General features: G+C 44.3%; 1 protein-coding gene across 1 annotated transcript in view; it reads right to left on the reverse strand.

The window, feature by feature from the left end:
• LOC306779968 (protocadherin Fat 3-like) overlaps positions 1-18,269 on the reverse strand; it is a 188,389-nt gene that overhangs the window by 18,702 nt on the left and 151,418 nt on the right. The window contains exons 11-21 of the mRNA XM_079272102.1: positions 15,455-18,183; positions 13,963-15,334; positions 12,199-12,395; positions 11,880-12,033; positions 11,442-11,675; positions 9,264-9,656; positions 8,847-9,061; positions 5,102-5,239; positions 3,375-3,518; positions 2,664-2,861; positions 1,372-2,173 (exon numbers count right to left, since the gene is read on the reverse strand). Coding sequence (XP_079128228.1) covers positions 1,372-2,173; positions 2,664-2,861; positions 3,375-3,518; positions 5,102-5,239; positions 8,847-9,061; positions 9,264-9,656; positions 11,442-11,675; positions 11,880-12,033; positions 12,199-12,395; positions 13,963-15,334; positions 15,455-18,183 — 6,576 coding nt within the window. The remainder of the gene's footprint in view (positions 1-1,371; positions 2,174-2,663; positions 2,862-3,374; positions 3,519-5,101; positions 5,240-8,846; positions 9,062-9,263; positions 9,657-11,441; positions 11,676-11,879; positions 12,034-12,198; positions 12,396-13,962; positions 15,335-15,454; positions 18,184-18,269) is intronic.

Here is an 18,269-nt window from a genome sequence, read left to right on the forward strand (position 1 = left end):
ATATATATATATATATATATATATTAGGGGTGTAACGGTTCACAAAATCCACGGTTGGGTTGGGTACGATACAGCAAAAAAGCAGAAATGCCAAATCCTCGCTGGTGACTCTCAAGGGGGCGTGTCTGATTTGATTCTCTGTTTGGGCTTTTGTTTTCTTTTACAAAACAGGAATTATGGTCTGGAGAAGTGGGCTGGTGAAGGAGTAGTGTCACGGGGCTCAATAGCATTAAGCATGTTCGTGGGATGAACCTTTAACCTGTTTAAATCAGGAGGGAACAGATAGCGAAACGCTGCGGGAGAGTTTGTAACGAATATCACGTGACTATTCACGTACACTGGGCGTGATGGTGCCGGTGTAAACAGGAAGTAGACTGGTTGCTTAGTTTAAAAAAATACGAGTTATAAAGTAGTCTTTAATGATGAAAGGTCGTGTTTGATACTTAAGATCTTCTCTAAAATCTTCCTCTATAAACTCAAAAAGACACATTTCGCGGAAAGTTTTAGAAGTTTTATTTTTGAGACTTAGTTACAACGCTGCAGGTCTTTATCTCTCTCACCTCATATTTACATTAAAATGAACACTTACACATAAAGATTTTCTAGATTATGGGTCCATAAATGTGGTCAACACACGTCGCTCACTCGTTCCCTCGGTGTTGCTGTTCTCACTCGTAGCTCTGCTGGTGGCTGAAGTCTCTGTCCTACTGGAGAGCAATCCATGTTTTGTTCCTTTGTAGATTATGTGTGTTAACTTGTTGTACATAGTTGTGCAGAACAAAATAAACAATAATAAGAAAAGGAAAGTCCTCCGTTTTGTGTCCATCCTCCCCAAAGCCGCTAACAGTGACTTCAGACGTCCGCTCCGGAGGACCGATACCTCCGCTGGTCACGCTGCTCACTAATCGTTCCCAAACTAAGCGCAGAAAACATTATATTTCCCACAATTTTAGCTTCTGCATTTTCTAAATGCACTAGTATTATTCAAACGTATTGTTCGGTTTGTAAGCCTCGTACCGAACGGTTTAATACAAATACGTATGTTGTCGCAGCCCTAGAAACGAATCATGAGGTTATAAGGTGGTGTTTCAGCTGCAGGACAGAAGTGAAGGCCCAGGTATAAAATGCACGGCCCGCCACTGAAACAACCCTCTTAACCCAGTGAGCCCCAAAGATTATAGAGGATAATCTTAAGTATCAAGCACGACCTTTTAGTATTAAAGAGTATAGTAATACTTTCTGTAATCTACTGATTTTAGGCCTGTTAATATGGACGGACATCCTTTCGTTTTCGTCTGGAAACCCCGGGTTTAAACGGAAACATATTAGTGTGGATGTGGAACACACTAAATAAAAAATACTATCACTCACCGTTGCACGTGCAGCGCGAGGTCCGGTGGAAGCGTGGTGAAACAAAGCTGACCCGTGGTGTGCTGTACGTAGCCAGGCTGTGCGAGTCCAGGATGATGCTCTGTTCACACTGCGCGCCGCGACACTCCAGTCCAGAGCAGTTCTTATCTAGGATAGCCGACACTCTGAGGACCTCCTCCAGCTGCCGGCGTGATGCGCTCAGTTTCTGGGTGAGGTAAGCCGCCTTGTAGTACCCGCCCGCTGCTGTTTCCACAGCAACGAGCATGTCCAGTTGTTGCGTTCCGCCGACTGGCTGCAGACTGAGCAGGTGCAGCGTGTCCCGCTGCTGCGATGCAGCGGCCTGCCGCAGAACCTTCAACACGCTCTTCAGGTGCAGCCCCACAAAGTCTTGTGGTGCCACGCTCTCAAAGCGCACAGTAACCGCCTCACGCAGCATCTCCGGTGTCGCCTGCTCCACGTGCACGCTCACAGGCACAGGTACGGCGAAGCGTCCATCACTAACGCTGGCGTTGAGGGAGTACCTGCCTGCGTCCAACCCGCCCAGGGCGATGATCTTACCATCACGAGGACTGATCTTAAAGAGACTACGCTGGGCTGGGGGGGCGTGGCCAAACGTCAGTGCATCATAGGGGTCAGCGTCGGTGGCATGCAGCTGGCCAATAACACCACCTGGAAACTCATCCTCCATAGTGACGATATGAACCTCCAGTGGAAAGGCCACGGGCCGGTGAAGGCTCTCCTCAATCACCCTGACTGTGAGCATGGAGGAGGAGGACAGACGAGGCTTCCCCGAGTCTGTGACCTGGGAGGAACAGGGAGAGAAAAGCTGATTATTAGAAAAGATGGAGAAGATGCATTAAACAGAAAATGGGGATAAGGAAATAAAAGATGACAGGATAAATGACTCACTTCAATGGTCAGGAAGTTCATTAAGACTGCATTCACACTAAACGCCAGTAAAAACACTGGGAAACACAAAGAGGGACTTCTATACAAAACAGACAGATTGTGGAAGATATCCACTTGATCTGTACTCAGACTGCTGAAACCTCACATTAGCATTTTTATACGGTACAAAGCGGGTGGATTATGTCCTCCCTAAGGAGATATTGTTTCACTGTCAATTCCACTCAAATCTGAGTGGAATTTTTTGCCACAAAAAAGAAGGCAAAAGTTAGTGACTAGCTTGTGAACAGCTTATTTAAACTTCTAATTATTTATTTTACAGCATTCACGGATTCACTATTCTTGAAAGTGAAGTGATGCTCGAGAAGAGATGCAGTTTGCTCTACCTGGATCATAATAGCATATTCAGTTGCCAGGTTCCTCCTGAACACTTGATTGGCCACCAGCGTTCCATCTTTCTCCAGCACAAACTCTCCGCCTTTGTTTCCTGACACGATGCGGAAGTCAAAGGGCTCGCCATTGTGGGAGGAGTCCCGATCGTTGACAGACAACTGCAGGATGCTGGTGCCGATTGGCTTGTTTTCCTGGGAGAGGGACACGCCATTAGAAAGACCTAACTGTTGGGGATACATTATGCACACACAATATGATGTATCAAACTAAATGGTCATTTCATTTTTAGAACCTTGTTGAATTCTTAGCTCCTGGGCATATCATTGAGTCATTGGTATTGCCACCTGTCAGTCCCTCCAAGAAATCATGTTGGCAAGACAAATGGTCATGCAAATTAGTTGACTTGAATCAATTGTGCTCTGATGATGTCACCTTGATTTGTCTAACTCAGATGATTGAAGCATCACATTGGTTCCAAATCAACGTTGGCACACATTTTTTTCACAGAATGAGGGCTATGGAATTTGAGTCCGATATTTGTACAGGTGTGATTATAATGGCCTGCTGAGCTTATGTTCAGGGCCATGATTTGTGTGCTGCCACTGCAGTTGGGATTGTTTTTACCAAACAGAAAGAGCCACCGATGACTAGTGTCCATCTTGTCTTTATGTTTCAGTAAATATCATGTCAATCATGAGGTCTACCTGTATGACAGTGGTGAGGTTGGCCGGGGAGAACGTGGGCGGGTTGTCATTGATGTCAGAGATGTCTATGTTGACCATCACAGTGGAGGACATGGGTGGGATTCCACTGTCCAGAGCTCTGATGGCCAACGAGTAGCTGGGAACCTAGAAGGACAGACACAATGGAAGATATATAGAAGAGTAACACAAAATATAAAGGATGTCCCCCATGGGCTTCTGAAGGCAAATTTGAAAGCCTGGATTTCAGTTATCATGGCAGTTAGTTGAGCCAGAAAATATAAGCCACTAGCTCTGAGATCTGGTGACACTGACTATTTATCCATATAATCTCAACCAGTTCTTCTGGAGGTCAAACTGAAAGTGACACACCTGCAATGTGACTAATAATCCCTCATTGCACAGTGCGTACATATCCTAGGTGGAAGTGTGCACACTGTGATGTTTACCGTTGGTGGTTTGTCTAACCTGGAGATTGTTTCGAACCTGATCTAGTCTGATCTTCTGACCGCAGAAAGACTTCTTTTATGATGTTGCTATTTTAACAAATCTTAGCAAATATAACTTGGAGAGTACGGTGTTGCATTGGATAGAAATGATGGAAACAAACTAGGACATATATGAGCTGTATCATTATATATTAAAAGACGACACATGTCAATGTTGTTTTCAGTTTTCACACTCTCTGCTCTGAACCCGCTGCAGGATATTTCTCCATATTGCTTTATAATAAAACGCTAATGAAGCATGCTGAGGAGAAATGCAAAGGCAGCAAGAAAACATTATTCTGCTGCCTGAGACATATGAAGAAATAAAGTCAGTAGTAAACAACTCTGACCTGCTTAGAGAGAGAGGGAGAAAATAGAAGAAAAAACACACCCATGCACATAGTAGTATTAACACACAGACATCAGCTCTAGACACAGTGACACAGCAAGAGAGAGAGAGAGAGAGAGACAGAGAGAGAGACAGAGACAGAGAGAGAGAGAGAGAGAGAGAGACAGAGAGACAGAGAGACAGAGAGAGACAGAGAGAGACAGAGAGAGACAGAGAGAGACAGAGAGAGACAGAGAGAGACAGAGAGAGACAGAGAGACAGAGACAGAGAGAGAGAGAGAGAGAGAGAGATGCTGCTCTCTGTGTGATAACCCCACACACACTTCATCAGCCAAATGCTTTGATCCTACACACGCCCCTGCTCTCTCTGAGCTCAGACAGCTCATCCACTGCACTTGTGAATACTTTATGATGGGCATATGAACACTTCTGAAGTTTTCAAGCACTGCGGAGGAGAAGGAGACGAAGAAGCAGAAGATGAGGAAGAAAAGAGCTCGGAGGAGGAGGGGAGGCAGGCAGGGCTGCTCATGCCTTCCATCTTTATTCCTGCTGCATATTAAAGAGCTCATACTCAGAGCTGCTTTGTGCATGTGCTTCCTGTTCAAGTGTGATTAGTTGCCATCTGGTCAGGGATCAATTTTACAGCGTGAGCTCATCAGCTGCCAGCAGGCTCCTTCTTTACACCAAAGACGGGCAACCATGAGAGCTCACACCTAAGCAGCTCCTCTTACACACTGGCTGTTCATGGTCAAGTGATATAAACAATCATCATATCGTGAGCTAATCATCTGTTGCATAAAACACAAAGTAAGAAGCTAGATTCTCAGTTGGCTATGTAGGTTATAACAGCTGCAATCCTGCATGAATAACGTGTGTGTTTGTGTGTGTCCTCACTGTCTCACGGTCCAGTGGCTTGTTGACCTTGATGACCCCACGGAGGGGGTCAATGAAGAACTGGCTGTCTCGGTCTCCACTGACAACGGAGTAGAGAATGGCTCCATTCAGCTGACTGTCAACGTCCTCTGCTACCAGCTGAAAACACACACACACACACACACACACACACACACACACACACACACACACACACACACACACACACACACACACACACACACACACACACACACACACACACACACACACACACACACACACACACACACACACTTGCAGGCTGAGTGACTGTTTCACTGTCCTATACTGACACAAATGCTTTTAAAAAGCAAACTGGATGAAATATTTTTCATCCATATATCACAGATTCCTCATAAGCTGTATAGATACGAGCCTTCTCTGCCAGCACACAGCTATATATGGGCACAGCACTGGAGTCCCTTATGAAGTCCGTTGTGAAGCTCAGGTGATTTTGGTTGGACTTGATCCAAACTCCACCAACCCAAACCCACTGAGGTGACTGGAATAGTTGTGAAGGGTAGAAAGGTGTACAGTGATGCTGGGGGACTAATAACCCAAGCTGCTGCTTTGCTTCGTTGGTTTATTAATATAGAGGACCCTTCTGGAAACAAAGGGCCTGGGTTTGTGCTGCATTTTGATGATTTCTATTACAATTCATGGCCAAATACATTTCACAGATATTACAGTATGTTGCAGTGCCTATTTATGCTGCTTTGTAGCATTAATTATGTATGTTTTAACCCATTTTCTTTCCATCACTGCTGGCCATTTTACATTTTACAAAGCACGCTATACTTTTCCTTCACTACCTGCAGGAAGCCATCAGAGTTAATTCATGTGAGAAGATTATAAAAATAAAAAAACGAGATGAAGTTAAAACATGTTTAGGAAATGCATTTTTCGGCAATGCTACATTATCGTTGTGCAGGAAAGTAAAATGGGCTGCACGGTGTGTCGCCTCAAAGCAAGAGGGGCTGGGGTTCAATTCCCAGACGAGACGGGCCTTCTGTGTGGAGTTTGCATGTTCTCCCCGTGTCAGCGTGGTTCTCTCCGGGTTCTCCGGACAACTGATGACTCTAAATTGCCCGTAGGTGTCTGTGTGTCAGCCCTGTGATAGTCTGGCAGGTGAACCCTGCCTTCACACAATGACAGCTGGGATCGGCTCCTGGCAACAAATGTTAGGAGAATGACTGGATACATTTAATTGTATCAGTCATTCACACAATAGGTTTAACATCATTCGGCTTAATCATTTGAAGAAAAAAACATTTTTCACACTCTACGTTATTATATGACAGAAGCTCATGATGATAAAAACAGACAGTGCCCTCTTACCTGCTGTTTAATTTAATAATGTCATGAATTAAAAACTCATTATCACATTCTGAGCTTCTCCTAAAGCCACTAACTGGTTCGTTAAACTGGTTAGTTCTACAGGAGAGCTGGTCAAGTGTCCAACATGAAAATGTCCGTCCTCTGGGGATCAGGCATTTGCTAAGTGAATGTCATAACAAACTGCACATTACATTTTGATATTTCTTGTGGAAAGGTGGAAATTGTGGTGGTGCTAAAGAAAAGGTCAGAGGGTTCCCCAAAACATGACAATCTAGCCTCTGAAAATCACGACTATTAAGCAAATTTCACAGAAATACGGGCATTTTGACAGAGTTGGTCGAGGCTACATCCACAATACTGTTCGCTTGAAGCCAGTGTTTTAAAATGATCTCCGTCCACACGCCGTTTCAGCATCGTTTGCGAATTGATTTCCGTCCATACTAGCACACATGAAAACGATTGTCACGTGACTATTCACGTACACTGGACACGTAAACAAGAAGTAGATCAGTTGCTGCTTCGTTACAAAAAATATGACAGTGTATTGTAGTAGTTTTTAATAATGAAAGGTCGTGTTTGATACTTAGATCTTCCTCTATAAACTCAAACCGACACATTTCGTGGAAAGTTTTAGAAGTTATATTTTCAGACTTACAGCAGTTACAGCGCTGCAGGTCTTTATCTCTCTCTCTTCCCCAGAGTCTTTCTGCTTTCTCGCCTTACAGGTGGATCGTGGTTATGTCTGGACCGTGTTCTGACACCCCCGCTACGATCATTCTATTAGTAGTCGCATTGCTATTGCCGATACCATTACTGTTTTTGTTATCATTATTAATCTACTATATCCACAGCTGCTGTTATTATTGGTAGTCGTCATTTTTCCATCATTATTATGCGTACTACTCTCATGATATGAATCATTTCTGTCATATGCATTGAATGTGTTGTAACTGTGATGGCTAATTTCCACTATGACTTATCTATCTGTTCTTATTGTCTGACCACTCAGTGTTTTGGCCCTTTTTGTATTAACAAAGTGAAGCAATGTCAGTCATGGTCAGTGAGGGTCCTCTCAGCTTGAGTAGTATTAGGTGTGTGTCTTAATCAAAGGCATGATACTGATACTTAGATGAGGGGCTGAATGGGGATGCAATCAGTGGATCATTCACTGATTAACCATTCGATGGTTACTCAGTGAATGATCACTAGATGTCCTAGTGATGACCTCCTCCTACCCCACTGTGCTCAAGGCCTTTATAAGTCGAACACGACCAACACTCTGGGTTCTTCCTCCTTCAGACCGCATTGCATTCTGTATGACGATTGAACCTTCTCTGCGCAGAGAACAAATACTTTAAAGACAAACTTCTTTCCTCGTTGTTTCTTAATTTCAGTATCATAGGACTCACTCGGTACTATTGAATAGTTTTTCCCACCACATAACTCTGTTATGTTGTTCATTGTGTACACATGACATCTATCACACTTCTGTCCATCCTGAGAGGGATCCCTCCTTTGTCGTACCGATGTGAGGGTCCCGGGACAGATTGTAAAGCCCTATGAGCACTCAGTCATTTTGAGCAATAGAAAATGAATTGTATTGAATTGAATATATGTGGTCAACACACGTCTCGCACTCATTTCCTCTGTTTATTTGTTGTCTGCTCTCATACTCGTAGCTCTGCCGGCGGCTGAAGTCCCTATCGCACTGGAGAGTATTTATGCTTTTGTTCCTTTACAGTTTCTTTGTGGACTTCACAATAGTTGTGCAGAACAAAATAAGCGTCAATAAGAAAAGGAAAGTCCTCCGTTTTGTGTCCACCGCTGTCCTCAAAGCAAACTGTGACTTCAGATGTCCTAGATCTGATCTAGGTCTGATAATGTGCACGCTGTTCGCTAATCGCTCCAATAACAGCTGCTTCCTCCGCATGTCGGCAGTAGTAGAATTACAAAATGCGGAATTTAACTCCACAACAACTGCTAGTATAGACAACAAGATCAGCAACGCTTGTAATCAGTTATCCATGTTGAATTAACAACTCGTAGTCGATCGATAATCAAGGCTGTTGTTTGTGGTCTTCCGGAAAAGGGTGATAGGGGCGTGACGAATCAGGGAAGGACGAAGACCCAATCAAGTAGCCAATGCGGATGTCTAAGTCATCGTTCCCAAACTGATGCATTTACGCCCGTCCACATTAACAGGTAACCCCGGAGTTTTCTAATTAATCGGGAGCGTTTTTGGTGCTCTAAAACTCCGGCCTAGTGTGGATGCTCAGTGTAACGTAGCAAAAGATATGCATTTTAAAATGGAAACGTAGTCGTGTGGACATGGCCTCAGGCATCCTCACATATATGCAGGCAAAACGTGACTCTGACTGGAACCTACCTGGACAACAGACTCTCCAGTGGTAGCATCCTCTGACACCACTGCAGCGTAGAGGTCACGGCTGAATATGGGCGCGTTGTCATTGACATCTGTCAGGTTTATGTTCACTGTCGTAATTGCACTCAATGGTGGCGTGCCGCCATCACAAGCCTCCACTGTTAGAAAGTAGTCCCTGCAGGTCTCATAGTCCAGGGGCTGGGCAACTAAAATGGCACCTGAACGAGGTGAGGAGAGAGAGGGAACAATAATATGCATTTGAGTAAAGGCAGAATTTATATAAAAATAGCATGTAAGAAAAGAAACATTTCTAAAGGTTGCAGTGTTCATATGTGCGACAATGTGGAACATGTTATAATGAACATCAAGTGTGAATAAAATGAGGGATGACAAGTGTAGAGCTGTGGTTAGCACACTCACCGGTCAGTGGGTGGATGTGGAACTTCCCATGCTCATTTCCTGATCGGATACCGTAAGTGATCTCAGCATTGGTGCCGATGTCCTTGCTGGCAGCATAAATTCGCAGGACCTCGGTGCCCACCCCCACATCCTCCGGCACTGTAGCGAGCTGATCACGGTGCTCAAACACAGGTGGGTTGTCATTGATGTCCAGCACAGTGATAGTGACATTGACCGATGAGGAGAGGGGCAAGGGTGAACCCTGGTCAGACGCATGGACTGTTATCTGATAAGCCGGCTGGACCTCGCGGTCCAGAATGCGTTCCAGGACCACGATGCCTGAGGACTTATCGATAGAGAAGGAGCCTCCTGCAGAGTCGGCCAGGGAGTAGACCACCATACGGCCTGGACCTGCTGTAAAGCCAGAAAAAGAGTGTCAGGTAGGTTTAAAGAGGTTTAAAGGCCTCAGAGTGCCTGAAACTAAATATTTGCTGGATCTTCTAACTGTGTCTTCCAATGACGGCGGCTTCTGACAAATGTTGTACATAGTACTCTGTAGTGATTGGCGGTGGAAAGTAGGCAGGGTTTGGCTCTTCTCTCTTAGGCCCTGTCTACACATTTACAGATTTTGTTTTTAAAGAGATATTTTCTTCTCCGTTTTAAAATTAAATTCTGTCCACGCAACCTTGATTTTACAAAATATCTCCATCCAGACTAGAACGCAAAAAAACGACTCCAAACGATCGCCGGGCCAGTAGGTGGCAATAAAAGCTTTGTCAACTCAACTAACAGAGAAGAAGATTCCTGAGCATGCCCAGTGAGCTTATTCACCTTTGACGTTGTAAACAAATCGTAAACAATTGTAAAGCAGTAGCTTATTATTATTATTTGATTTGTACAAATGTTATTTACGGTGCTATGGCGAAACTACATCTCAGTGGCCATTTGGCCATAAAGTGGTGCAGTGATATAAAGTTGAAATGTAAAGTAGTCATTAGACCAAGCAGTCTACAACACATAAACATTCCAGTGGTCGAGCGTCTCTGTTATCGTTTCTGACCAGTGATGGCTGGTGGAAAAAGGATGTACATGCTTCGCATGTACATCCTTTCCCGCTAGTCTGCTGTCTGATTGTGAGGTCAGGCTGATCTGATATCAGCTCTTTGGCTGCAGAATCTCCGCCAAAGTTCTCCTCTCAAACGGGTCTTGGAGGAGGAGTGCTCGCGCTGGCGCTCGCCTGTAGAGACTTCTCCTGACGAGAACGCGCAGCGAGGGGGGCCTGATCGTTCTGGCCCCACGCTGAATCTATTTGAGGGCGCTGATTGGCTAAATTGTATGTCACTCATTTATATCTTGAATCAGCAATTGGCTAAACTGCTTCATAGACCCGCCTCTTTTGGGCTAAAACGATCAGGCCCCCCAAGCTGCGCGTTCTCAGAGTGTCGTGCACACAGACAGAGAGCACGAGCAGAGAGCACACAGGCGGAGAGGACGAACAGAGAGCACACAGGCTGAGAGGACGAGCAGGAAAAGCATATATTTTGCGCAGATATCACATTTTACACATATTACTGGGTACATTCCACAGTTCAAAAACACAAATATTGACAATTTGTATAATTTATGATTATTATAATTTATTTTTATTTTTATTTTTTTTGTGTGGCTCAAGGTGGGCCTCTATTGACCAGCCGCCACTGTTTCTGGTGCATGCTCATTACACAAAGCAACAATGGGCATGCGCCAATTAGGGAGATGCCGTTGTTTCCCAAACGCTCCGTTTTACAAAGACGAAGACATTTTCAAAATATCCGTTTTAGTGACCTAAAAAATATCTGTTTGGATAACTATCTGTATATGTGGGGACAGGGCATACACCTCTTCTAAGAACTACTTCTGTCACTTTTCATGTGATAAACCAAGAATACACAATGAATGTTTTCAAAGAGAGCAAGGGTGCTCCGGGGTCCCCATCTGTACATTTAATTGAGTCAAGACTTTAAAGACACAGACAAACTTCACATGATTATTTATATAGACTTTTTTCTGTTCTCTCTATACTTGGGATCTCTTGTCTCTACTTGTCTGATCTCTTTGTGTCTGCATCTGCTTCCATTTTAACCCTAAAACATAGCATAGAATCATTTGAAGCACAACTTGCAGCAGTGGTACCACCAGTAGTAGTAGTAGTGGTGTCACCTTCATCAGGGTCTATGGCCTGAATGCGGGTGAGCAGGGCCTTGGTGGCGGTGTCTTCATAGACACTGGCAGTGTACTGTGACAGGGTGAAGATGGGTGGGTTGTCATTCACATCAGTTACTGCCAGTTGCACCTCAGCACGGCACCATCGTCCACCACCATCAGTTGCCTGGGCAACGAGCCGGTAGTAGGGTGTCATCTCATGATCAAGAATCATAGATGACTTGACCTCACCTGGACAGGTTAAAAACAACTTGTCAAACATTAAGAGACGGAGCCATACAGTGCCATGAGCGAGTCACACAAATGTAAGCATCCAAAGGAATAACTGTGCGTCTAACTGTGTAAACTGTGATAAGCTGGTGGCCTGGCTCCATTTCACTGTTGCAAGCTCTCTAAAAACTGGTTGCTCCAAGAGAAGCCATTCTGCATGCTTACCAGTGTCCGGGTCAATGGTGAAGTCCTGGGATCCAGGACCATGTAAGGAGTACTGGATCCAGGCACTGACGCCTACATCAGCATCTGTAGCTCCAATCCTCAGCAGCACACTGTTTACTGGGAGGTCCTCTGAAATGGAGGCAGTGTACACAGCCTGCAGACACACATGTACACACACAGCAAAGAAACAAAGAATACAGTTACACTGTATTGGTACCGCTTCTACAATGGCTACATTTACAGTGAGCTAAGTCAAATAAAGGACAAGGCATCTCAAACAACAAATAAATAAAAAAGAACATGCGGTTCTATTCCTCACATGGTCACAGATGGGGCTGTTGTCATTGGTGTCTATCACTGTCACCTCCACCGTTGCCTGGGAAACAAAGAGTCCATCGCTAGCGGTGACATTGATGATGTAGAGGTTGCGTTCCTCCCTGTCCAGTGGCCACTTTACATACATCTTCCATTCACCCTGAACCAGACCAAGCGCAAACACACCACGATAGTTCCCACCTGGACAACACACAAGCAGACAGAGAGACAGGCACAGTGAGATCCAGGATCAGTGGATAAAGGTTGGACCATAACACTGGAATGTCAAGTTGAAGAGGCACAATACTCCACATAGACATGGTCTACAGTGTCTACAGGGTGACAATATATCACTGCAATGTGAGGAAAAGGAGGTTTTAGAAAATAAATCACAATAACAGGGACAATTACAAAGGAACATCAACTTAGTCAAATTCAAAACTAGTTTGAAAATTTTAACTTTTACGAATAAAGAATTAGTCATCTGCTTGTCAAGAGAGTGCATCTTCATTTTCGGGTTAGAGATCTTTAAAGGTTTAATAAAACTAGGAGTATAGGATGTATGGAGGCCGAGGAGGCTCAATGTTTCAATTACACGACCCAGACAGTACCTGGGTAAGGAGAGATGGGAGAGGTATGCACATGATTGAAGAAGAGGAAATAAACAGAGGGAAGAGAGGGTCGAAGGTTAAGCAGGTTTGTGGCCCTCCTCACAAACCTAAGTTAACTAGTTAACTTCTTGTCACTGGCAAGGACCCCACCACAAAAGATAGATTTTAAAGGTTTAATGAAATGAACAGCGTCGCATATTGAAGATAGATGAATAGATGTGAGGAAGGGGATGAACGTGGTGGGAGGAGGTCGTCTATCTGTGACAGATGAATGAAGGTAAACCAACTGAAATCTCAAATGAAACTCCTCTCAATATTTCATCAGCGCTGTCTGAGAGGGCTCGACCACCGACACTCGTGGTCAGCTCGGCACAGTGGTTGTAGAACTCCAAGACATCAAATATCATTAAAGAATTGCAGATCAGAACGACAATACTTTTCAATAATAGCTTCTAATAATGTGCTTATGTAAGTAAGTATGAGTTTTGTTTTTATATAGTTCGTGCTTAAAATCACTGGAGTTAACATGATTTTATTTACTCATTCATGGTTTATTCAATAGGGATAGATACAGTCTACTGTATACAGACAAGCTGAAAACAGCTATCTGATTAGAGTGCACCATGGTGACTGTGACACTCTTCTCCAGTTACCTCACGTGGCACATATGGATTGTGTAAATTACAAATGTGTGGAAATAAAGACAGTGACAGCTCCATATCCTCACCTTAACAAAACTTCTATAAATACATAAATTGTGTCATCTACTTCCATTTTTGAATGATAACCAGGGTTGGGGATCCACTGATTGTCGAACATTTTTGAAACAGCCAGTCTGATTTCTATAAACATATACACACTGTGGTGACACTCGTGTAATGCTGCATTATGGATGCACTGTCACTGCTAGTGGACTAAGTAAGTGGAGAAATTAAGGGGGAACGAGTGTTCAGGGACCACCTCAACCACAAACGCCTCCGGAAAAATCTTTTTCTTGGTCATGAACAGATATTGTGGAAAGCAAGAACTCTAAAAACATTGTCACTGGATGATAAAAAAAACTTAATTGGACAAAATCCAGGGTTTTGCAGACATCCAGTAACAATGTCTGCTGATACAGTTGCAGTGCAATAACAAATATTTACAGTGATACTCACTCGTGATGTGGTAGCTGACTTGACGGTTAACGGCAGAGCTGTCATCATCTCTGGTGTTCAGCACAGCCACCACCTCGCCTGGCGGGTCACTCTCCTGAACTGAGCCAAAGTAGCTTTGCTCCAGGAACCTGGGGGGGTTGTCATTGATGTCCGACACTGCTACGGTCACAGTGGTGGTACCGGAAAGAGGGAGGGTCTCCCCAAGGTCTGAGGCTACTACCGTGAATATGTAGGATGGGTTGGTCTCATGGTCCAAGTCCTTGCGTGTGGAGATCCAGCCTGTGTTGCTGTCAATGCTAAAGGTGTCAACCAATGTATCTAAAACCCCATCTGACTGGATTAATGTCCCAAGACTGTATGTTACCTGGCCATTGGCTCCTGAGTCTGGGTCTAGTGCTTGGACTTTAATGATTCTGGTTCCAATTGACATTCCTTCCATAACTGTGGCCTCATAGGAGTTTGCCTCAAACGCTGGTTTGTTGTCATTTAGATCCAACACTTTGACTTCAACATTAACAGAAGTCACAGAATCCAGCTTAGCCTGTTGTACAGTGGCAGTGAGTTTCAAATGGTATTCTTTTATCACCTCATGGTCCAAAAGCTTATCAAGCTTAATCACACCTGTATCCTTATCCACCACAAACACCACATTTTGGTTGTTTTCTCCGGTCTCTCCGTTAACCAGGGCAAAAGTAGCAGAAAGCGAGGTATATCCAGGAGAAATGTTGAGGCGCACAGTCCCTATGACTGAACCTATGGGGGTGTCCTCTGGCATGCTAAATAAGTATTGATGTTGGTTGAAGGAAGGAATGAAGGCATCTGGAGAAAGTACATGGATGTAGACAGACACTAGAGAGTGCCGGACTGGATTTCCTCCATCCACAGCCTTCACAAAAAAAGATAGTACAGAGTTCCTCAAGTGGCTGAAGCTGCCTTTAGTCACCATCCAACCGTTGTCTGGGTCTATCTCCAAAATGTCCACCACAGGGACATGAGCCTCACTGTAAAGTGAATATGTCACTTTGGCGTTCGTGCCATCATCAGGATCATAAGCCTGAATCTGTGTCACCAAAAAACCTTTAGCCACATCAGATTTGACTGAAGCTCTGTACTCTGTGGCGCGGAAGCAAGGGACATTATCATTGTCATCTGACAGAGTAACTTGTACTGTACAGTAAGAGACCCGTCCACCTGGGTCCTGGGCTGCCACTGTCAGAACAATGTCCTTATTGTCTGGGTCCTCACGATCAAGCTTTTCTACAGTGGTGATCTGTCCATTTGCATCAATGCTGAATTGGTCCTTGCCCACATCATTAACAAAGGAATAAATGATGTGACCCAACACTCCAGGGTCTGCATCTGTTGCCTTTACCTGAAATTAAAAAAGGTTTTATAATACAGACATGAAAATGTATAGTTACGTACTATGTTATCAATGTGCGAAATTATGCAAACACAAAAACATATTTGAATGAATTTCAATAGCACTTACTTGTATAACTTTGGTTCCCACAGCAGCATTCTCTTTTAACTCTGCCTCATACATATTCTGTCCAAACACTGGACTATACAGGTTGGCCCACAACACCTTAACATGAACCTGTGCAGTGCTGGTGAACACCCCATCAGACACTGAAACATTGAGGCTGAAGACAGGCTCCATTCTTTGCTTATGGTGGCTGGACAATGTGATGATTCCTGTATTTTTGTCCATCACAAAGTTCACTCTTTCATTTCCTGACAAAATGCTGTATTCCAACTTTTCAAAATCTGAGCTATCAGCATCTGAGGCATGGACACAGGTAACAAAGTGACCATTTGGTGCTAACTCATTCACATAGGCCTCATACAGTAGCTGATTAAAAACGGGTGGATTGTCATTCATGTCATTCACTACAACTATGACTGATACTTCACTACTCAATGGTGGGAAGCCGTTATCGGTGGCCCTGACAATGAAGTCATACTTTTGGACAAGTTCATGGTCTAGCATACGTGCTGTCAGGATTAATCCACTGCTACTATCAATGTGAAAGTAGTCTGTGCTGTTATGCACATCTGAGAATATCTGGTAGCGGACAACATTGTTCTTCTCTGAGTCTTTTTCAGTGGCAATGACTTGAAGTGCTGGAGTTCCAATCATGGCTGTTTCAGACAAAACTACCCTGTAGGACATTTTCTGGAATATAGGTGGGTTATCATTTACATCCTGGACAACCACATCTACATCAACCTCAGCACGGGCACCAGTCAGATAGTCTGTGGCTCTGATGGTCAGGTGGTAAGATGCGGTGGCTTCATAGTCCAAAGAGTGGATGACACTTATAACTCCAGTATCAAAACCAATGTCAAACTGAAGAGATGGGTCTCCATCAACGATAGTATAGATCATGTTTTGACCTTCAGGACTAGTGGCATTGATGCCGAGAATTGGTGTGTGCACAGCCACATCCTCATTCACAGAAACAGAATAAAATGATTTGTCAAAGACAGGCATGGCTTTGTTGACTACTATGATGGGGAACTCTATAGTAGTTGAGAGAGGTGGAGAACCACCATCTCTGGCATGGATCGCCATCTGGTATTCCATATTGGACAAGTCTGACTCAAAAGCCCTCTTAAGGCTGAGACCACCTGTCTGCTGGTTGATCTCAAAGTGACCATGGTCATCCTTGAGATAGTAAGAAACCTCTCCATTAACCCCTTGGTCACCATCTACTGCCATGACCCTGAAAATGGGTGATCCTGGCTCAGCTTCTACTTGAACAGCTGCATAATAAGGAAGTCCAACAAATACAGGGGCGTTATCATTTATGTCCTCAATGTGGACTCGAACCATAACTCTGGCCACGTGCAGACGGTCGTGCTCCCTTCTTGCCTCGACAACCAGTTCGTAGAACTCACGCTCCTCACGGTCAAAGGGTATACCTGTGGTTTGAATTACACCAGAAGTTGGACGAATTCTGAAGCTCGTGCCAGCATTCAACAAGGTGTACTTCAATGGTTCATTGAGACGGTTTCCCACGGCATTGACCACAGCTACTTTGGTGATATTTGATACATTCTCTTGAATGGATGAAGAGTAAAGGTTATGAGTAAAGCTGAGACCAGAGTCCAGAGCCTCTCGAACAAGAATGGTCACCAGAGCTGTGCTGGAAAATTTCCCATCTGAAACTTTGACACTGAAGCGGAAACGTTCTTTAGAGAAGTTGTTGTGTTTGACTGTAATAACTCCATTGGAAGGTGTGATGGCAAAGTGCTGCAGTACTCCATCAGTCAGAGAGTAGGTGAGCTCTCTAGGGACATCTTCGTCCGGGTCTATGGCTGAAACCTGCAAAGCTTCTACTCCCATATAGGTGGGGAGTAGCAGAACTGTTTCATAGGCATTCTGGGTGAAGCGAGGCGGTGAATCATTTGTGTCAATCACTTGTATTGTGACCTCTGTTGGACTGTCTGCAGTCAACTGTGGCTTGCCATTGTCTCTCACATGAACGTGGAAGTGGAACGTGGCAAATGTCTCATGGTCTAGATTAGCAATGGTTCTGATGGAGCCAGTACCTGAGTCCACTGTGAAGAATATCTTTGCAGTGTCCTCAACAATCTGGTAGACTAACAGAGCATTTTGGTTGCGGTCAGCATCAGTGGCCTTGATTACGAGGGGTGAGTCATCTGAGTTCAAGACCACGCTGTTGACTGGTGCTGCCTCGCTGATGCTGCCATGATAGCGAAGCTGCTGGAAAACTGGTGGGTTATCATTCTCATCCACTACCTGAATTAACAGAGTAGCATTAGAAGCCATGCCAGCCATGTTGGTAGCCTGGACTATCAATGTGTAAAATGCTGTAGTCTCATAGTCTAAAGGCTTTTGGGTAGAAATGACTCCACTGTACTGATTTAACTGAAAAACATGATCTGTGTTGCCCTGCTTGATATCATAAGTAAGGGTGGACTGGCTGACTGCACTGACTGTGGTAACGGAGGTCCCCATCACAGCCTTCTCTGTGATTTCAGCCTGGTATTCAGGCTGAGGGAACTTTGGGCCGGCATTGTCAGAGAGGGTGACAGCAATGCGCACTATAGTGGTGGTGGACAGGGGAGGGGAGCCATTGTCAGTGACTCTCACAGTGAGAACATAATGGCCTATGCTGGACAAGTCCAGGTCACAAGCAACAGTGATGATACCCAAAACTGGTTCAACATGGAATGTATTTCCAGGGTTTCCTGTTGGAAGATCAAATACAATGTAAACAATGTGGTAGTTATTTTAAGGGTAAATATTTACCATTTAAAGTATTAAGCTGTCAGAG

This window comes from Melanostigma gelatinosum, assembly GCF_949748355.1.
Source record: "Melanostigma gelatinosum genome assembly, chromosome: 7".
Lineage (NCBI taxonomy): Eukaryota > Metazoa > Chordata > Actinopteri > Perciformes > Zoarcidae > Melanostigma > Melanostigma gelatinosum.